This window comes from Accipiter gentilis, unplaced genomic scaffold, assembly GCF_929443795.1.
Source record: "Accipiter gentilis unplaced genomic scaffold, bAccGen1.1, whole genome shotgun sequence".
In the NCBI taxonomy this organism is placed as follows: domain Eukaryota; kingdom Metazoa; phylum Chordata; class Aves; order Accipitriformes; family Accipitridae; genus Astur; species Astur gentilis.
In genome coordinates this window covers 610,731-632,030 of record NW_026060824.1, presented here as the reverse complement: position 1 = coordinate 632,030, position 21,300 = coordinate 610,731, and the positions used below count along the sequence as shown (strand labels likewise).

Sequence of the window (21,300 nt, the reverse complement as noted above, 5' to 3'; positions counted from 1 at the left end):
CCTGGAAGTGGCAGAAGATCTTGGAGACCAGAGAGCCGCGTGGAGACAAGTGCCAGGGGATGCCCAGGGACCTTGACCAGCACCCTGCGAAACTGGTAAGGGCAAGCAGCTGCACAGCAGGAACCAAGGTGACGTTCTGCCTGACCTTCCCGGACCTGCAGTAGCTGGGATAGGGGAGTTGGATCAAGCAACTGCAGGATTCAGTAGGAATGCATTTCACGAAGGTAAAGAGGACACAGCAGTGGCTTGGAAATGCTGGTTGGTTTAATGGTAAAACTGGAATTATTCTGTGAACTGTGCATTCCTTTTAATATGGACTTAATTTAAAATAGCTGCTTTGAAGTTGTTCTGACTTCACCTTAATCGACACCTGCAATCTTCATCATTTTATCTCCTCCAACAGCCAAACCATACCCTGCCCCTCCCCACCCCCTGCAAAAAAAACCCCAAAACCAACCCAGGAAAAGAAAGACTTCAAGGGCAAGCTAGGCAGCAAAGTTGTGCGAGATTGGTCAAACTGCTCAAAGTTTGCCGAGAGATTGGAGCTTGCAATTCAGATGTACGTCGCTCAGCGTGGGGAGGGTAGTACGCACCTTTCACTGGAGTCAGAGGGAAAAACGGGGAGAAGGGAGCTGCAGCGTAAAGAGTAAAGGACCTGACATTCTTAGGAAAACTCTCCTTTTTCTTTCCTTTTCCTTGCTCCTTCGCTTCCAGATCTCCGTGGTCGCAGTTTGTGCTGCCTCACCTCCAGCACAGCGTGCAGAATGAAACGACGGTCACAGAATTCGTCCTCCTGGGGTTCTGCAGCACCCCAGCCCTGCAGCGCTGCCTCTTTGGCCTTTTCTCTGCCCTCTGCTCTGCCACTCTGATGGGAAACGCACTTGTCTTTCTGCTTATCTGCCCGGACTACTGCCTCCACAGCCCCATGTACTTCTTCCTCTGCCACCTCTCCATCGCGGACATCTGCTACGCCTCCAGCAATGTCCCCCATATGCTAAGGAGCCTCCTTGGACAAGGCAGAACCCCCTCCTTTGCTGGGTGTGGGGCACAGAGCCATCTTTATTTAATCTTTGCACTTACAGCGTGCGTGCTGCTGGCCGTCATGTCTCATGTTCGCTACGTGGCAATCTGCCGTCCCCCGCGCTATGCCCTCATCGTGATCTGGAGGCTGCGCCTCACCCTTGCCACATTTCTGTGGGCTTTGGCGTTCGTATTTGGTACACTGCAAGCCTCTCTGGCTTTACACCTGCCTTTCTGTGGCCCCTGCGAGGTTGTCCACTTCTCCTGTGAAATTCTTGCTGTCTCAAAGCTGGCCTGCCCTGCCGCTCCTGCCAATAAAGTCCTGATCTTTGCTGTTTGTGTGTGCTTCTTCCTCTTGCCTTTAGCCTTAATCCTGATTTGCTCCCTGGACAGCCTGGCCACCGATCTGCGCATCCGCTCTGTGCCAGGATGGCACGAAACCACCTCCACGTGTGGCTCCCACCCGACCGTGGTGGGTGTCTTTTATGGAAACGCCATCTTCGTGTACGCGGGGCCCGGGAGCGGTAACTCCTCTGGGAGGGAGAAAGTTCTTTCCCTTTTCTACAGTCTCGTCAGCCCCAGTTTGAACCCCGTCATTGACAGTCGGAGGAACAAGCAGGTGAAGGAAGCCTTGCTGAAGCTTCAGAGAAGGAAGAGGGTCTTTCATTCCGTCTAGCTGGCGCTCTAGGCTTTCACCTGTCTCCTGTCTTTCTGCTCTGTCTTCTTGAGCTCTTGGGGAATGTTAAGTGGTTAAAACGTAACACAACACATGGGTATTCAAATGCATTTGTCTCTTGTTTCTCTGTGCAGTCTGATGAATATCATGACACAAAATGACTCATTCCTTGTATTGCAAATAACTAATTCTTGTTCCTCAGATGCAGCCGTCCTAGACAGGTAGTATGTTTCACCGGAACTGTTGACCCAAGTGGAAAAAACAGTCTTCTCGGTTCTAGCTAGCAGTCAGGATAAACTACTGTGTAGCAGGGTTTTTTTCTGAATCTACCCATTGATCCAATAAGATATTCTTTTTCCTTACCGTATTTGTACCTCTTGTTATCCTCAGGATGCTAGAGCTTCAGCTCTACTGTTAGAAAGAAAAAGAGAGAAAACATGATGCTGCTAATGGGTTTTGCCTCTCAGGAGGGTGAACGAGCCTGTGAAGGGTTTTCTTTCTGCACACTTTTGAGCCTGACACCTCTCATGCAGGAATGTTCTCTATTCTGGAGAGTTTTTGCTCAAAGCAGAGCTGGCTTCTGCCCAGGCACTAAGTTTTCCAAGCGGGAAGGGTCTAGGGGTGCGTGGCTTTAAATAGCTGCCTGGATCCGCATCATAGCTTGTGATTTCATAATGGTCCCTATTGTGTCTCTGGAGTTGGTGCACACTGGGTGCCACTTAGCTCCTCCCGTGAGGGCTACTCCATCAGTCCCTGGGGAATCGGGCCCCTGACTGACCTGGAGGTTCAGTTGTCCCCAAAACCCAGTGACTGACGTGAGGATGAACCCAAACGGGCGTTACAAAATGACACTTCTGGAAGAGTTACAGGTAGCGCGGCCGGGGCTCAAAAGTGCAGTTTTGTGGGTTGGGTTTTTTTTTTCCATTTTGGAAATCACTTTTTTAGACAGGAACCTCAAGAACAAAGCGGGAGGTGGGGGTTTTTTTTGTCTGAAACACTCATCCCTCTCCTGCTGTATTAAATACGTCCAGACTCTCGTGTTATACAGTACAGGTGATGTTATGGGCTGTTTTATTTGCGTATGGGAAGAAAAACCTCCTACAAGTCCGTGGTTTTAGGGCTGTGCCTGAAGGAGGAGGAGGCACGCAGAGGCGTGATGGCTCGTGGACTCGCGTGGATGCAGGGGTGGGTGATGTCTGGGAGGACGTAAGGGAGCTCTCCACCCCCAGCCCCAACTTTTCCCTTCTTGTCATTGCTAAACAGAGACATGACGAGGAGGCAGTGATTGACCGGGGAAGAAGGAGCAACGCTGTCAGTATTTGCTATGAGAAGGAGGAGTTGGAAGGTGAGTCTCTGCTGAGATCCTGGTGGAGGAGCCACTAGCCCAGCGCGTTTTCCCATTGCACAAAGTCTCTCCAGTGTGCCTTGTTGGGTGTCAAATCATGTGCAGCGAAACGTGCCGCGCTTCTCAATAAAGCAACACAGTTATTGTCACATTTTTTACTATTATGGCTTTTTAAACGGAGGGAAAAAGCCTCCCGGGAGGCCACGGTGTGAGTTGTAGCCACGGGGCTTGATAATTCACGGCTTTTTTTCTCGCAGAGGTTGCTCCTGGCTTGGAGAGGTCAGGAGAATCATTTCAGGGCTGCAGACACGGGGCTGTGATTTTCTTTTTTTGTTCTGGAGTTCATTGCAATGGGACTGATTTGATCGTCTCTTGTCGCCTCGTGCCATACAGAGCTTTTGAAAATAATTAGCTCGTGTTGCTGCTTAATGAGCAAGTCTGAGTGTTGTCCAGCCGAAGCTGGAATTTGAGAAGAGGTCCGATACTTTCAGGGCACTTTTAGATGACCCGGAGCCAACACTTGTTGTTGCTGTGTTGTTGCAAAGCTCGAGTAAAATAGGCTTGGAAAAAAGGACGTCCAGTGAAAATAACATTAAGGGAAGCTGGCGTTGCTCCTGGGATTGAACCGTGGCTTAGCAAGGCACCGGCCACCTCAACTATTGCCGCAATGCCGAGAGCGCTGCAAAAAACGCTGCTTTTTCGCAGGCCACCGGACCCTGTACGTGGGCGCGCAGATGCCACTGGTTAGGCAGAGCCACCGGCATCACCGACGCCACAGCCAGAAGCATCGGGAAGGGGAACGGGAGAAGGAGTCTGCCCCGACAGAGCAGGGCTACCACTGTAAGTCCCACCGCGGCATTCGCTAAACTGGGGGCAACGTGGGCACTGGGGCCTTCTGCAAGCACGTCCCCGTGGCTAGTTTGAGTGAGTTGCTGTTCTTCCGAGGGAAAGTGGCCTTATTGAGCAACACCCTCTTTTTCCCAAGTTTTACTTTCTTTTTTTTTTTTTTCTTTTTTTTTTCTTTTTTTTTGTTTTTTTAAGTGCAGTTAAATGCATAATGGGTTTAGGCTCGTCTTCCTTAGAGGGATCCTGGCTTTAAAAATGGCAATGTGGGGAAGGAAAGCAGCCCATCCTTATGCAGAGGTGGACCAGATGCTTCTCCTTCTTCACGGCTCTGTGCAAGCCCAGAGAGACGCAGAGGAGAGGGGCCAGCCCAGTGTTTATGGCTGCACTGGTGCTGATGGCCACTTTGCACGTGAGGGTGACAAGCTGTGTTCAGGCGCAGTAACGGGATGGGTCTTTGCCTTCTGCCCCCAGGCTCCCCGTCCCAGCGGGTGCAGTTCATTCTCAGGACCAAGGAGGACGAGCAGCACATCCCTCACCACTTGTTCTCCGAGCTGGATGAGATCTGTGTAAAAGAGGGCCGAGATGCCGAGTGGAAGGAAACGGCAAGGTAAATCCCTGCTGCTTTGGCTGCGGTGGGAGAGGAGTCCCCGCACTGGCAGCGCCCGTGGGCTCTGCTTTCTCCTCTCCAGGACGCGAAGCTTTTGCAGCTGCAGGTGGCGGCACGAGGAGCCTTCTCCTCTTGCCACCCCGTGGCTCTGTCAAAGGGGCTGCAGAGCTGGGGCTGTTTTCGTGCAATGGGGCTGATCGCACCCGATGTCCGCAGGTGGCTGAAGTTTGAGGAGGACGTGGAAGACGGCGGCGAGCGCTGGAGCAAGCCCTACGTTGGCACGCTGTCCTTGCACAGCCTCTCCGAGCTGAGGAGCTGCATCAGCAATGGGTCGGTGCTGCTGGACGTTTGTGCCAACAGCATCGAAGAGATTGCAGGTACCGTGGGCACTGCATCTCTCCGGGAATGGCCGAGCTCAGCTCACCACGGTGCTCTTCACTCCCAAATCAAACCCTGCCCCAATGGCACGTCCTTTTCCAGAAGTGCCACTGTGTTTTTCTCATGAGCTGTTTTTGGATGTAGACTGGGCGTGCAACAGTCGCACTGTTTTTTTATTCCAATATGGGGTCCTTTTGAAAGCAGTTTGTGGAGTTGGAGAAGCCACTAGAGAATATTCTGCAGCCAAAAAGGAGTGTGTGTCAGGGCTTAGCAGGCTGCTCTTAGAAATACGGAGTCTGCGTAAGAGCTGAACCACCTTAAAGGAACTATTTCTTACAAGCTGTTTCCTCGCATTCTTTGTTTTACTTTTGCCTTAACATCCAGCATTTAAGAGTTTTAAGGCAGAGTTTCTCTGGCGATGACCAAGCAGTGTATTTCTGTGGGGAAGATACTTGAAGTTAATTGCAAAAGCCACTTTGGAGAAGTTATCTTTGACTGGCAGCAGGTCTCCATTCAGCCCTTTCAAGGGCTGGAGAAGTCGGAGCCGTTCTTAGCATGTTTCTCCCTGGGCTCAGCAAATTGCACTCGATCAGCACGGGAAACTGGGAACGTCTGTGCTATAGATTGCTTATAATTTGGGTAAACGTGTAGAGTCAGAAAGGCCAGGTCGGGCAAGAAAATTGCATTATTTAGAATGGGAAATATTTATCTTAGCGGAATGATGAATAAGCACTTGGATGATGTTTCTTAGCAAAAGAAAATTCTCGTTTTCACTGCAAAGGCTGAACATTATTAAAAGGCCTTGCTATGCAAGGCTGAGCGGGCATTAGGGTGCAGCCTGTGTGGCACAGCTTTCCCTGGGGGCTTTGGGGGTCGGGACTTGTTGGGGTTTCTGCTCTGATGGCTTTGTTTCCCTTTGCCATCCTCAGATATGATCCTGGCCCAGCAAGAACAGTCCACGGAGTTTGACGAGCACGTGCGGGCGCAAGTTCGAGAAGTCCTTCTGAGGAAGCACCACCATCAGAACGAGAAGACAACCAACCTTCTCCCCGCTGTCTGCTCGTTTGCTGATGTGAGCAAGAGGCAGTCGGACCTGCACCTCCTCTACAAGCCAGGTGAGGGTTTCTGCAGGGCTGTGGCCCCATTAGACTTGCCCAGGCAAAGGAGAAGCGTCCCAGTTGCTCCTTGTCCATCTTTCTGAGTGTCTTTCTTTTTCCTACCAGCCCAAACAATCACCCCTTGTCCTTCTCCCACCGCTGCGGAAGCTAAAGATGGGGTGACCCGTGAGAGCAGAGCTATGGATTTAAGCAAGGTGAGACACTCGTAGCTTTCTTAACGCCTTTAGGGCCAGATTTGCTCTTGCAGAGTGTGCTGCAGAGCGCTGTGGGCTTTGCTTTTGGGGTAATTGCCTGAAAATCGCTTGTCGTGCCCAGGCGGAGCTGCACTTGATGAAGAAAATTCCCACCGGGGCTGAAGCATCCAACGTGCTCGTAGGAGAGCTGGATTTCCTTCACCAGCCCATCGTGGCATTTGTCCGCCTGAGCCCGGCTGTCCTCCTCTCAGGCATGACGGAAGTTCCCATCCCAACAAGGTGCGAATGAGAAGCGCAAATTTCTTCCGTAAAAAAGACACCCAACCAAACATCAAGTTGCAGGCATCAGTTTGGTGTCCCAAGGGAACAAGGCTAGTGGGAGGGGGAGCAAGCACGTTTCCCCCACCCACGTCTCCTCGCCTTCATTTCTCCATTCCCTGCTGTAGCTTTTAAACCCATCGGCCAATTGTAATGAAAGTTGGCCCCCAAATTACATTTGCCGTCTGTTTTGAAGAATTTCAAATTCATCGCGGCATCGCTGAGCCTACGTGTCCCGTCTTGAGCCACGCTCTGGGCTGGGAGCTGCCAGGGCTTTCCTTGGGTGCTCTTGGAGCAAAGACACCTTCTTCTCTCTCTCATTTTCTTTTTCTTGCCCAGGTTCCTGTTTGTTTTGCTTGGACCAGAAGGAAAAGCCCATCAGTACCATGAGATCGGCAGGTCCATGGCCACTATCATGACGGATGAGGTGCGACAAGATGAGATAGCTCCGGGTCATTTTTGCCTTTCTTCAGCTCTCCCTGTCTCTGAAGTAGTGAGGAAGAGGATTTGCTGTCCCAGCTGCCCGCAGCTCTCCAAATAGCCCAGCCCTCTTTCTCACCCCAAAGCAAACACGCAGATTTGCATCACCCCACATCCTGGAGGCTGAAATCCCGCCCGGGGTGCATCCTGCACCTCATCCTTCTCGCCGGGGTCCCCAGCACGCTGTCCCCAGTGGTGGCATTGCCAGGGCCAGTAAAACTTCTCTTGCTCTTTAAGCAGAAGGGTATGGTGTGCCATGGGGGACGGGGGCCTCGTGGGGGAGATGATTACAAGTGCCGTGATGCGCAGATTTTTCCTTTTGGGGGAATATTTCCTGCCCTTTCCAGCAGGGAATTTTGGTGAAAAAGCCTTGCGTTTAGCCAAGAGCTTATTGCACTGGTTAGGACATCCGAGCTGGGTTGTCCTCTCACCAGGTTGTCTTCTATTGGCAGGTTTTCCGTGACGTTGCCTATAAAGCCAAGAACGGGGCTGACCTCGTGGCTGGCATCGACGAGTTTCTGGATCAGGTCACGGTCTTGCCGCCAGGAGAGTGGGATCCATCAATCCGAATCGAGCCCCCGAAAAACGTCCCTTCGCAGGTGGGTGCCACATCGGCGGGAGGCATGAGGGGGATGGGCAGGATGGCTGGGGATGCTGTTCAGGGGCCCAAATTCACAAGGTCCCACTCTGACACAGTCACAGAGCCAGACCAGAAGCAAAACAAGCCAGTGGTTACAAGTCCATAGCTTTATCTCACTTCCATTTTAACAGGAAAAAAGGAAGATGCCAGGAGCTCTTGATGACAGTGCTTCTCACAGCACGCTGGAGAAACACAGTGGGCCTGAACTGCAGCGGACGGGAAGGTGGGAGCTGTAATAGTTTGGGGTTTTTTTCTGTTTGCCTCTCAAATCTGAGCATGCACCTTCCCTTCTAGCAGGTCTTTGGGGTTAGCTGGTTCAGTGAAGGGGCTCCACATTGCCAGCTTGGTCCCCTGGGCTGGGCAGGGGGGAGATCTGGGCAGCTGGGCTCAGCCCCAACCATCACCGTTGCACGCAGGTTTTCTTGATTTGGGCTGAAGGAGAGTGCTTCTTTTTAGCCACGAAAGTTACTCTATGCTTGTGATTGCCCTTCTGCAGCAAAGCAAAGTCGACGTGTTCCTCCAAGAGAACAGACTCTCTTCTTTTTCCTTCCTGCAGGCTCTTTGGAGGTTTGACCCTGGACGTGAAGCGGAAAGCCCCGTGGTTCTGGAGCGACTTCCGGGATGGTCTGAGCCTGCAGTGCCTGGCGTCCTTCCTCTTCCTCTACTGTGCCTGCATGTCCCCTGTCATCACCTTTGGGGGACTGCTGGGGGAGGCGACCAATGGCCACATAGTGAGCACCTCTCTCTGTTGGGGGGGATGGGGGAGGGTAAAACTCAGGCCAAAGTCCCTGCTGCAGTGAACCGGCTTTGGTTTTTGTTTCTCCCTAACGATTTATTTACTCACGGCCGCCTCTCTTCCCCGGACAGAGTGCCATGGAGTCGCTGCTGGGCGCGTCCATGGCCGGCGTGGTGTATTGCCTCTTTGCCGGCCAACCTCTCACCATCCTCGGCAGCACCGGACCCGTCCTGGTGTTTGAGAAGATCCTCTACAAATTCTGCAAGTAAGGCAGGCTGCCGCAGCTGGGTGCTGCGAGAGCCTTCAGAAGGGGGCAGTGATGGAGAAAAGATGCTTTTCTTTTCTTTTTCTTAGGGGTAGTTGCTAGATTTTAGTGACAGTCCTTTTGTTGCGATGGCTTTGATGGGAGATAAACCACCCTTATTGCCATAAGGTTTATTATTAAGCCCCAGCTTGCTGGCAGCAGGTGACTGGGTGCAAACCCAGCTGGTTTCAGTGTTAGGGCGTCAGGGTGATGTGGGAGAACACCACCTGGCCCAAGAGGGACCTGACCTCAAGCAGCCTCCAAGGTGTTAACACGAGATCCGTGTTAAACAGTGGTAACTAAATAATTGGCCTCTCCTGCTGTGGGTCTACACCCTGCACCACAGCCCCGAGGCTCTCTGTAGTAGTACATGGAAACTGCATTTCCCATCCGCAGCCTTGACACGCTCCAAAATTGCTCCCCGTTTTCCCCAAAGGCAGGCATGGCTCAGGGCCTCTTGCTGGCCTTTCCAGCCTTTGTTTCATTCTGCTTTCCCAGGGAATACACGCTCTCCTATCTGTCTCTGCGGGCGTGCATTGGGCTGTGGACCGCCTTCTTGTGCATAGTGCTGGTGGCCACCGACGCCAGCTGTTTGGTATGCTACGTCACCCGCTTCACGGAAGAAGCCTTTGCCTCCCTCATCTGCATCATCTTCATCTACGAGGCTCTGGAGAAGCTGAGTCACCTGCGAGACACCTACCCTGTGCACATGCACAGCAAGCTGGACTTCCTCACCAGCTACTAGTGGGTTTTTTTCCCCCTGAGAAAGCTGCTGCCCCTTGGCAGGAGCTCCGGGCTGCACCTCCATCACCTTTCCCTTACCCCTGTCTTGGCTTCTCTCCTCCCAGCTGTAAGTGTGAGGCACCGACCCATCCCAGCAACGAAACGCTGCGTTTCTGGGCGAGCAACAAGATCAACGTGTCTGGCATCGCCTGGGAAAACCTCACGGTGACCGTAAGTGCCCCGAGCCACTGCTTCCTCGTGCCGCGTCCATGGGGTCCAGGGGCATTTGCCTGGTGCAAAAGTCAGAGCCCTTCAGGGAATGATGGGCTTCAAACTGTGCTAGTGCTGCTCGGAAAAGTCCTTGCCTAAATGTAGCGTGTGGTTTTAAGCCGCTTGGTCCTGGGGAGGAGAGTCCACCTTGTCCAGTCTACCCCAACGTTGTGGGTAGCAAGTGTCCCCGTCAAGCCTGTTGCAGGACAGTATTTCTGACTGGGAGGAAGGTTAAGTAGTGGGTGGTTTGATTATTGTAGAAGTTGTAGGACTTAAGTTCATGCTTGAAAGGTAGTAGCTGGCCTCCTTAATGGGTTCCTAGTAACTCCAGGCCTTGCTTTCTCGTTCAGTGCTGTCTGTAGGTACGTGCATAAATTTGCTTGTCTGAGCAGCCTCTCAGGCTGTTGTTGCCGGAAGCAGAGCCCGGGCCTAGGGCAGCAGGCTCTTATGGTGGCCTTCATCCCCTCTTGGCCAGGTTCTGCAAGACCTCCCCTGGGGAGGGACGATCTGTCTCTTCTCCTCCTTTCCTACCATGGTTGTCTTTAGCCCTCCTTCCCTCTTCCCTCTCTCTCTATCCCCAAGAGTTTCCAGTGTTTCCTTCCCCTCTGGTGTCTTCTTTAGCCACGATTGCTCGAATGGCAGGCAGAGGATGTGCCAAGGGTGCGTGGTATGGTGTCCCCTCACATCTCATTTCTCCGCTGTGTAGTTCAATGTGTCACTTGTTCAGCTGCTGCTGCTCATTAAATATAAATCTCTATTGGCAGGAGCAGTTACAGGGTCGTGGATCTTGGACCAAGATCCTCAAAACCCCCTAGCTATGCGAGGTTTCCCTGCCGCACGTGCACTGCCTTTGTGTCCTGACGCTCTGTTTCTCCAGGAATGTCGGTATTTGCGTGGGGAGTTTCAAGGACCTGCCTGTGGACGCGACGGCCCCTACACCCCTGACGTGTTCTTCTGGTGCTGCATCCTCTTCTTCGCCACCTTTGCCCTGTCAAGCTTCTTGAAGAAGTTTAAAACCAGCCGCTACTTTCCAACCAGAGTAAGTAGAAGATGGTGGCCAGTGTCCATCTCCACACTCATTTCCCAAAATGGCTTTCCTGGAGCACTAAGCAGTATTTGCCCTGCCTTGGTCAAGCTGGGAAACGTTGGCCTTGCAGGCCAAGCTCTCCAAGAGCTTGGATGTCCCGCACTCATTTCCATGAGTGCAAAATCATCGTAGCATTTCCCACATGCCTCATGACCTGCCCCAGATTGAAGATTTTGGGGGGTTGATTTATTTTATTTTTATTTTTTTTTCTCCTCAGGTAGTAGGAAGTCAGGTTTCCCAAAGTTTTGGGGGTTGGGGTTGGGGGATTTTTTCCCTACCTTCTGTGCATTATGTGCTCGAGCGGAAAGTAGATTCGAATGAGGAGCTTCCTTTTGAGGACTAAAGGATGCCTCAGTGCCTTGTTGCCATTGTAGCTGTGAGTGTAGCTGTAGTGTCAGACATGTGTTTTCTTATTTTTAATATTATTATTATTATTTTTAGGTTTTGACTTAAACCAACCCTTGTCCGCCTAATTAAGCTTTTTTTATTGTCTGACCCCAGATCTCACAGGGACAAACACAGCAGCAGTATCTAAGCAAGGGATCAGGCTGCATGTGCTCAGAGGGGTGGTGGGATTTGGTTAAGCAGCCTTAATGTTGTGGATGTCTGCAACTCTTGCATCTCGCGTTACGGCCCTGTTTGCCATGCCCCTCTCACCTCTGGTTTCTCGCCCCAGGTACGGTCCACAGTGAGCGACTTTGCTGTTTTCCTCACCATCGTCATCATGGTGCTCCTTGACTTTGTGGTTGGGATCCCATCGCCGAAGCTCCAGGTCCCCCATGCGTTCAAGGTAACGGGATGTTTTGGCACGTGGGGGTGCCACAAGGTGATGCCGGGGCAGGGCAGGGCTGAGTCTGGAGGAGATGCTGGTGGTGTGACCATCTCCTCTTCCACCTCCAAGTGCCTTGCTTCCTCCTGGAAACGAGAAGATGGCCCCAAAACTAGATACCTACAGGGGAAGTATCTAGAGGTGCTTGCAAAGAGGAGACTGGCACTGCTGAAGCCCCCGGGAGAGGGGGACATGAAGCCAGGGCTGGGAGGTGCTCTGACACAGGGAGGGAGGGGAAAATGAAAGCCAGTGGAGTGCCTGGGCTGGGAGACGATGCTGATGCGTGGGCTTTGTTGCAGCCTACCAGAGACGACCGTGGGTGGTTCATCAACCCCATAGGACCCAACCCTTGGTGGACGGTGTTGGCTGCGCTCATCCCAGCTCTGCTCTGCACCATCTTGATATTTATGGACCAGCAGATCAGTGCCGTTATTGTGAACAGGAAGGAGCACAAGCTGAAGGTAAGGGCCTGTGAGGGATGACCCCAGCCCCTTCTGGGCTGCAGGTCTGGGGAGAAGCTCTTATTCCCGATGCTTTCTGAAGGCATTGGTTTGGGACAAGGTCAGGCTGCGTGGCAGGATGCTCTCCTGGATTAACGATGATGCAGGGAGCAAGTGACAGGGCAGTTCAGATGAGCAACCTTTTGGAGGAGCAAATTAATCTTGGAGCAATAGAGAAGTGCGTTTTTGTTTTAAAATGGCAGCAGCAGCAGGTGTGGGGAATGAATTGTTTTGATGCGCTGCCAGGGATAACTCAGAGTCACACCTTCCATCCAAGTGGTACAGTTTTCTTTGTGAGTAGAAAAAATGGTTTGGTGGTTTTGGGTTGTGGGTTGTTGTATTTTGGAGAAGTATTTATCGCACAAGCTCTGCATATCCATTGTTTCTGAACTCCTGCCAGATTTTCATGCCACGTGCTTGTGCAAAGCCTGCATACACGCTTGCTTGTTTCCATTTCTTGTTTTGAATTCTGAAGAAGTTGACTTGTGCTCGAGCAGGGTTTGAGTCTGACTTGCGACGTTATCCTTGCTCTTGTGCTATGGGATGCTCTGTTTCTTGTTTTCCTGCCTGCAGAAAGGATGCGGGTACCACCTGGACCTTTTTGTGGTGGCCGTGATGCTCGGGGTGTGCTCTGTGATGGGGCTGCCCTGGTTTGTGGCTGCGACCGTCCTGTCCATCACCCACGTGAATAGCCTCAAAGTAGAGTCTGACTGCTCAGCTCCAGGAGAACAACCCAAGTTTCTGGGGATACGAGAGCAGAGAGTCACTGGCTTGCTGATCTTTGTGCTCATGGGCTGCTCCGTCTTCTTCACTTCTGTGTTAAAGGTGAGAGGAAAATGCAAACCACCCAACAACCGCGAGCTTGTTGGAGGTTACAGCAAAACAGTCCCCTCTCTGCAGGCCTGAGTAGTTAGTTGTGGAGCGGAGGAGGAGGAGGTGATCCCAACCCTTGGGGCTTGACCCACGGTGGGAACCAGCCTCGGTTAGGCTTTGCAGCCCTTCAGGCCCCCGTTTGGTGTGCTCGAGGCGAGCAAGCAACGCAACTGCTTGAATTTTTGGGTGTCTTTCAGGCCCGCCCATGTTTATGGGTTACAGTTGAGCATATTCAGACCAGCACATCTGCTGTCTTTCAAACAGGCAGCCCTTTACTGGCTGCAATTTGCTCCCCAAATGCCCGGGAGCAGCCGTTCCCAGGAGCTAAACACACTGAGGTCATCCCCGTGGGCTTCCTTGAACGTTCCTCCCACAAAGTAATCTTGTCTCTAGGCTAAAAGGAGGCCTGTGGCCTTTGCCTGTTGCCCCAAGAATAGGCAGAAGTGTTTCTTCTACCGCCAGAGAATGCGGCATAGGGTAGCACGGGTGAAATCGCCTGTTTTCCTCCAACCTTTCTGGAAAATAGGATTATTCTGAGGAGAGGTAACTCCCAAGTTCAGCCTAAAGCAGAGCCTTAGCTCACTCGTGCGCACAAAATGGCAAAAAAATGGTTAAAATCTGACCCATCTCTAAGCCTGAATGGAAGCTGGAAAGCTTCAAGCAATTTTAGGCAGTGCCTGTGGAAGAGGGTGGTAATACTGAAAATGCAATACAGAAAAAGAAACGATTGCATTCTTACTTTTTTTTTTTCTTCCCCCCCCCCAGTTTATACCAATGCCTGTGCTTTATGGCGTCTTTCTCTACATGGGTGTGTCGTCACTCAGAGGAATTCAGGTACGGACTCTTTTACAGCGTGCAGCATGTTGGCTCCCTGGTATTTTGTCTCTGTAGCAGCAGGGAAAAAAAGCAGTGGCATGGGAAAAACTTCTCGCAGAGCAAGCAATGAAACTCTTTTGTGTAAAAAAGAGATTGGTGGAGGTACAGGAGGTATATGGGGCTGGGAGGACCAGGCAAGTTCAGCGCTCTCTGTTGCAGGGTTTAGGGCAGGTCAGTGTTTGGTTACGTGAAAAGCGGGGGAATTTGGTGCAAAGGGAAGGCAGTTTCTACCACTGGTGGAAATCCTCGCGGGGGGATTCAGTGGGCCGAGAAATGCTAATAATGGAATGGCATGGAATAGTTGCCGTTTGGTGGGCAGCTCTCAGGGCCAAGCCGGTTTATAGATGGAGCGAAGGGAAAATGGGTGCTGCTCCCAGGAGGAATGCGGTGGGATCCAGGATTTCTGACGGCAAGCGAGATGCTGCAAAGTGCCTCCACGTCTCGAGAGGGCCAGAAACTTGCCGCAGTCCCAAGGTGGCAACCTTTCCCTTTTATTTCGCAGTTCTTTGATCGCTTGAAGCTGTTTTGGATGCCGGCGAAACACCAGCCGGATTTCATCTACCTGCGGCACGTGCCCTTGCGAAAGGTGCATTTCTTCACGGCGATCCAGCTGACCTGCCTCGTCCTGCTCTGGACCATCAAGGTGTCCCGTGCCGCCATCATCTTTCCCATGATGGTAAGAGCTGCCACCGCTCAGCAGCGGGGTGTTTGCAGTGTTGGAGTGAGAGGTGGCATCGTCTCTGAGCTCACCGCATCTTCCCTCTTATTCATGAAGGTTTTGGCTCTCGTCTTTGTCCGGAAAGCGATGGATTTCTGCTTCTCAAAGCGAGAGCTCAGCTTTCTGGATGACCTTATGCCAGAAAGGAAGAAGAAGTTGGACGATGCCAGAAATGAAGCCGGAGAAGAAGAAGAGGTAAGGCTTGCTGTGTCCTCGGGGCTGGACATCTCCGTGTGGCTGTGAGATTGCCTGTTTCTCTTACAGCTTGTCTGGAAATGTTGGGGGAAGATCAGCACTCAATCGAAATAGATCCCAATAGCCTGTAACTTTTGTAACCTTTGTTTCCTCAAGTAGCAGTGAGCTGAACGCTTGAATACAGGTGTAATTTTTAAAACGAGTCGTTTTTCACAAAGGTCATTATCATTATGATGATTATTATTAGATGATGATGATGATGCTGCTGTTGCTGCTGCTGCTGGCAAGATTTGCTCATAATCGTGTTTTGAACACACAGTCCCCCTGCCCCGAAATCTTTGGAGTGAACGGTTTCTTCCCTGCTGCACTAATACCTATAGCTGCCAAGGGGCAGAAGCGGAGGGCAGACTGCTAAGTTTGTGCTGGGCATTCAGCTTATCTCCACTTTGATCAAAGACAGAGAACGTGATTTGTCCCTTTTTTACATCAGGAGTCCAGGAGGGTGATGGAAGCTGCTGCTGCTGCAAGTTCAGTTCAGCTGAACGTGGGGAAGACCAGTGATGTGGATATCCCAAAGCAAAGCAGTGACAGGTAAAGCTCCACCAAGCGCCAGGACCCCCGGCAAGATTAGCTTGAAGGTGTTTGGCAGAGTTTTCTCCACTTGCCTCTTTGTGGGGCATCCCACAGAAACCAGCAGGCAGCTTGGTGGGAAAACCAAATTTGGGGGCAGGGCTGCAGGAAGTGATTGCAGGGCTCTGACCGCAAGCAGAGTGGCTGCAGCACTCGTGTTTGACCCTCAAACCTTGCCTCATCAGTGCCTTTACGGTAGCTGGAGATCCTCATACTTAACACATGAGGAGTTGCAGGCGTGATCTGTACGAGCAGTGGCTTAGGAACCTGGACCGGGGCTAAGCCCCAGCAAGAGCCTTTGCACAGAGCTGTTGCTCTGCAGCTCCCGGGCTTGCCTCCCAAAACTCCTCATCCAGCAAAATCCCCCACACTTATGCGGAGCTTTGATTCTCGGGGCTCCGCTGTTCCTCTTGCTGATGCTAATGCTCTTGGTGGCATCAGTTCCCATAATCACGGATTGCTGTGTAAAATATTTATTGCAGGACTGATCCTTCTGAGATTGTTATCCTGGATGAAATGTCACAAATGACCGTATGGAAGGCTCTCACTTTGAAGACAGAAACCCTTTGAATCCAGGGAGGAAAAAGGTAAAGGATTGCACGTGAACGTGACCGTGCTACTCTGCAAGCGACGGCGCACGCCTACGCTTTTCCCACGCTTTGGCCGGCAAGGCTGAGCAAACGGCCTGTCCCTGGGAACAGGCATTGTGGACCGTGGCATGTAAACCAGCTCCTCTCTGCTGGGGTGGTCCCCCAAACAGGGCTGAATCAGCAGCAGGTGGCAGGTCTTCCACTGATGATGCTCTCCCTCTTTTTCTCTCCCCTTCGCCTTTCCCCACTCCCGCTTTTCACGTTTAGGAATCTTGACTTTGAAGGAGAGGAGTGAGAGCGTGACTCGGGGATGTGCCAACGCAGACAGAGGGAGAAAGCGCTTTGTTTCAGTTGGAGGATTCCCATTAAAGCCATGCAGATGTTTTCAGTTATCCTTGGTGTGCTTCAGGCATTCAGTATCTCTAGACCAGCAAGCTGAGGTGAAGGTCACAGTCAAGGGGAGTTTGGTGGTGTTAAGTCTGTGTGCGTACGTGCGTGTGGGGGTGTGGGTTTGTAGTGGTAGAGGGACTGCTACTGCTTTATCATTCAGTGCTCTTCTTTTAATACCTAATTCCTCCTCTTTTTTTTTCCCCTCTTTTTTCCAAATGTAAACTGGGAATGTCCAAAATAATTTTCTGTTATAGTTGATGCATTCTCCACTTTCTTCTTGATCATGACCGGGTTTTTGGTCTGGTTTGGGGTCCTGGCTTTAATTCACTCTTATGTCTCTTACTGGTACGAGAGGGATGCCCTCTGCAGCAGGGCAGCATAGAGAGCGTCTGAGCAGTTGGCCTAAGGTGAAAGAAAACATTTGCTCCCTGTGCTCCAGTTTTACCTCTCTTGGTTGGTTTGGTTTTGGGTTTGTTTTTTTTTGCTTTGGCTCTGCCATCAGCCTGGGAGCTGCAAAATGCAGAACTGCCACCTTCTTGTCCCTTGGCTGTAAACTGCATCTAAGGGAGCACTTCAGGTATTTGATTTTGAATACACTGTATGGTCACAGGAGTGGCCAGATGAGACCTGGGGCTCTGTGTCCCTGGGCTGCTCCCTCTGTTGTTCCTCCACTTTCCTTCTGTATTGGATCTGGCTGAGTTGGAGTTCCTTTACCCCACAGCAGCCCTCGTAGTGCTGTGCTCTGTACTGGTAGCTAGAAAGCTGTTGATAACACAGCAGTGTTTTGGCCATGGCTGAGCGGTGCTGGCACAGCATCAAGGCTGTCTCTCTAACATTCCCCCGTCTCCAGTAGGCTGGGGGTGGGCAAGATCTTGGGAGGCGACGTAGCCAGGAAGAAGAGGCATCTAGGTAGCAAGTAAATCTTAGGTCCCTTCAGATGCTGGGGACCCTGCGTTCATGCAGCATTGGGCAGACCCCAGATGGATTTTCCCTTGGCACGCTTTACGGTGGAGAAGCGGAGAAGTTCCTCCTTTTGGTCATTCACGGTATTATGCAACTTTTCTTAGAAGAAAACACCTCTGTGCGTAAAGGATGTTCACACGCGGACTTCTCGCTGCACTTTAGGTAACGGCAGGGCCGCGCAGGTGGCGTAATCGCTGGTACCAAGCAGGAGCTGCCTGGAGGCTCCTCTGTTACAGTCAACCAGCTCCGTTTATCCTGCGGCCAAGGGACATGTGTAGGGACGCAGCCTGAAGGCCACGCTGCACGTACAGCGCAGCACAGACCTGCACCCGCTCAGGGTAACTGTTAGGTGGATCCCTAACTCCTGGAGGTACAGTGATCTCCCAGTCAGGATCTCTGCACCAGGCTGTGAAACTGCACGGTAACTCGGGAACCGGAGAAGGTCCAGATCTGGAGGGGATGGTTAACCACAGGGCCTCACGTTGAACCTCCTCTAAGCTCGTCCTGTGCTTACAGGGTTCTCGAGCTTCTCGGGCATCTCCCAGACTGGCCGGTTACTGCCAGCTCCCTCGTTCCTACGTTCCCCTCCCTGCCTGCCTGCCCCACTTTGGCCCCTGCAGCAGCACTCAGCTGAGCACCCTCCGTTGCTCCTGGGGAAAGAGCGTCCTCCTTGCTCTCCGTGGCGTTCCCCCAGCACATGGTGCTGTAGCAAGGACAAGGCAGTCAGATACAGACACAGCCTGTTGAACAGAGCGTCCTGCACGCAGTGCTTCCGATAGAGCAGCTCAGGAGCAAGGAGGTGAGCTGGGTGTGCTGCCTCTCACAAAGAGCATTCTACATCGGCGACCTTCCCCGTTGGACCCTCTGCAGCCTCTCTTTTTCCCGGTGTTGTAGGTGTTAGGTTGTGTGGTTAAAGGTTCATCTCCACAAACGCAGAGGAGGACAAAGGAGCAATGGCAGGCAGGGGAAGCCCAGTGACCTAGGCAGAGGCAAGGGAGCACCCTGCTGTGGCTTTTGCCAGGGCTGTCACAGGAGAGGGCTCGACCACATTGCCTGGGTATGAGGCTCACCAGACAAGTATTGACTCTCCCTTGCTCACTTCACAGACTGACGGGGGGAATGCGCTTCTGTGGCCATGCCCTGCCTCTGAAGCCCGGCCGTAGACAAAAAACCGGCTCAAACTGTGAAGGTTACCAGGCAACACGTGACTGGGTGCACGTGTGCGGCAAGGTCTGTGCGTGTGAATGTCTGAAACTGAGTTCTGAGCTGTCAAGCAGAAGCCTGCTTCTTGCTACACGCAGCCAGCGTGGGCTGGTTGTAAATTTGGGTAACACCTGGAATAATCAAAAGTGGCGTGTCCCGAATCCTACAGTTAGTAAAGAGCTAGGAGAGAGAAGCCTTAATTTGGAGGCTGATCAGGCATTGTACTGCTCACATAGACAGATTAGGAAAACTGGGGGCGTGGGGTTCCAGAAAGAAGAGGTGGTGTCAAAAAGAAGGGTTCCCAGAAAGAAGAAGGGATCTTGAAGAGAAGCAAGGGACCCAGGAAGGAAAAGGTGAAGATCCTGGCTGGAGGAAATATCCTGGAAGTGGCGGAAGATCTTGGAGACCAGAGAGCCGCGTGGAGACAAGTGCCAGGGGATGCCCAGGGACCTTGACCAGCACCCTGCGAAACTGGTAAGGGCAAGCAGCTGCACAGCAGGAACCAAGGTGACGTTCTGCCTGACCTTCCCGGACCTGCAGTAGCTGGGATAGGGGAGTTGGATCAAGCAACTGCAGGATTCAGTAGGAATGCATTTCACGAAGGTAAAGAGGACACAGCAGTGGCTTGGAAATGCTGGTTGGTTTAATGGTAAAACTGGAATTATTCTGTGAACTGTGCATTCCTTTTAATATGGACTTAATTTAAAATAGCTGCTTTGAAGTTGTTCTGACTTCACCTTAATCGACACCTGCAATCTTCATCATTTTATCTCCTCCAACAGCCAAACCATACCCTGCCCCTCCCCACCCCCTGCAAAAAAAACCCCAAAACCAACCCAGGAAAAGAAAGACTTCAAGGGCAAGCTAGGCAGCAAAGTTGTGCGAGATTGGTCAAACTGCTCAAAGTTTGCCGAGAGATTGGAGCTTGCAATTCAGATGTACGTCGCTCAGCGTGGGGAGGGTAGTACGCACCTTTCACTGGAGTCAGAGGGAAAAACGGGGAGAAGGGAGCTGCAGCGTAAAGAGTAAAGGACCTGACATTCTTAGGAAAACTCTCCTTTTTCTTTCCTTTTCCTTGCTCCTTCGCTTCCAGATCTCCGTGGTCGCAGTTTGTGCTGCCTCACCTCCAGCACAGCGTGCAGAATGAAACGACGGTCACAGAATTCGTCCTCCTGGGGTTCTGCAGCACCCCAGCCCTGCAGCGCTGCCTCTTTGGCCTTTTCTCTGCCCTCTGCTCTGCCACTCTGATGGGAAACGCACTTGTCTTTCTGCTTATCTGCCCGGACTACTGCCTCCACAGCCCCATGTACTTCTTCCTCTGCCACCTCTCCATCGCGGACATCTGCTACGCCTCCAGCAATGTCCCCCATATGCTAAGGAGCCTCCTTGGACAAGGCAGAACCCCCTCCTTTGCTGGGTGTGGGGCACAGAGCCATCTTTATTTAATCTTTGCACTTACAGCGTGCGTGCTGCTGGCCGTCATGTCTCATGTTCGCTACGTGGCAATCTGCCGTCCCCCGCGCTATGCCCTCATCGTGATCTGGAGGCTGCGCCTCACCCTTGCCACATTTCTGTGGGCTTTGGCGTTCGTATTTGGTACACTGCAAGCCTCTCTGGCTTTACACCTGCCTTTCTGTGGCCCCTGCGAGGTTGTCCACTTCTCCTGTGAAATTCTTGCTGTCTCAAAGCTGGCCTGCCCTGCCGCTCCTGCCAATAAAGTCCTGATCTTTGCTGTTTGTGTGTGCTTCTTCCTCTTGCCTTTAGCCTTAATCCTGATTTGCTCCCTGGACAGCCTGGCCACCGATCTGCGCATCCGCTCTGTGCCAGGATGGCACGAAACCACCTCCACGTGTGGCTCCCACCCGACCGTGGTGGGTGTCTTTTATGGAAACGCCATCTTCGTGTACGCGGGGCCCGGGAGCGGTAACTCCTCTGGGAGGGAGAAAGTTCTTTCCCTTTTCTACAGTCTCGTCAGCCCCAGTTTGAACCCCGTCATTGACAGTCGGAGGAACAAGCAGGTGAAGGAAGCCTTGCTGAAGCTTCAGAGAAGGAAGAGGGTCTTTCATTCCGTCTAGCTGGCGCTCTAGGCTTTCACCTGTCTCCTGTCTTTCTGCTCTGTCTTCTTGAGCTCTTGGGGAATGTTAAGTGGTTAAAACGTAACACAACACATGGGTATTAAAATGCATTTGTCTCTTGTTTCTCTGTGCAGTCTGATGAATATCATGACACAAAATGACTCATTCCTTGTATTGCAAATAACTAATTCTTGTTCCTCAGATGCAGCCGTCCTAGACAGGTAGTATGTTTCACCGGAACTGTTGACCCAAGTGGAAAAAACAGTCTTCTCGGTTCTAGCTAGCAGTCAGGATAAACTACTGTGTAGCAGGGTTTTTTTCTGAATCTACCCATTGATCCAATAAGATATTCTTTTTCCTTACCGTATTTGTACCTCTTGTTATCCTCAGGATGCTAGAGCTTCAGCTCTACTGTTAGAAAGAAAAAGAGAGAAAACATGATGCTGCTAATGGGCTTTGCCTCTCAGGAGGGTGAACGAGCCTGTGAAGGGTTTTCTTTCTGCACACTTTTGAGCCTGACACCTCTCATGCAGGAATGTTCTCTATTCTGGAGAGTTTTTGCTCAAAGCAGAGCTGGCTTCTGCCCAGGCACTAAGTTTTCCAAGCGGGAAGGGTCTAGGGGTGCGTGGCTTTAAATAGCTGCCTGGATCCGCATCATAGCTTGTGATTTCATAATGGTCCCTATTGTGTCTCTGGAGTTGGTGCACACTGGGTGC

At 51.9% G+C, this 21,300-nt stretch overlaps 2 protein-coding genes across 2 annotated transcripts in view; one reads left to right on the top strand and one right to left on the bottom strand.

Annotated features, from left to right (window-relative positions):
• LOC126036843 (electroneutral sodium bicarbonate exchanger 1-like) overlaps positions 1–21,300 on the bottom strand; it is a 720,476-nt gene that overhangs the window by 210,445 nt on the left and 488,731 nt on the right. The gene's annotated exons all lie outside the window — the stretch shown is intronic.
• On the top strand, positions 2,951–15,918 carry LOC126036854 (electroneutral sodium bicarbonate exchanger 1-like; the record flags this gene model as incomplete). The annotated part of the gene is made up of 22 exons (XM_049797066.1): positions 2,951–3,041; positions 3,747–3,893; positions 4,359–4,494; positions 4,711–4,871; positions 5,802–5,987; positions 6,096–6,184; positions 6,306–6,463; positions 6,842–6,929; positions 7,435–7,581; positions 7,754–7,845; positions 8,179–8,353; positions 8,490–8,623; positions 9,161–9,406; positions 9,511–9,616; positions 10,533–10,694; positions 11,419–11,532; positions 11,871–12,032; positions 12,645–12,896; positions 13,710–13,778; positions 14,323–14,496; positions 14,596–14,739; positions 15,853–15,918. Coding segments are annotated over exons 2-22 (2,979 nt in total), but the record flags the coding sequence as incomplete, so codon positions are not given.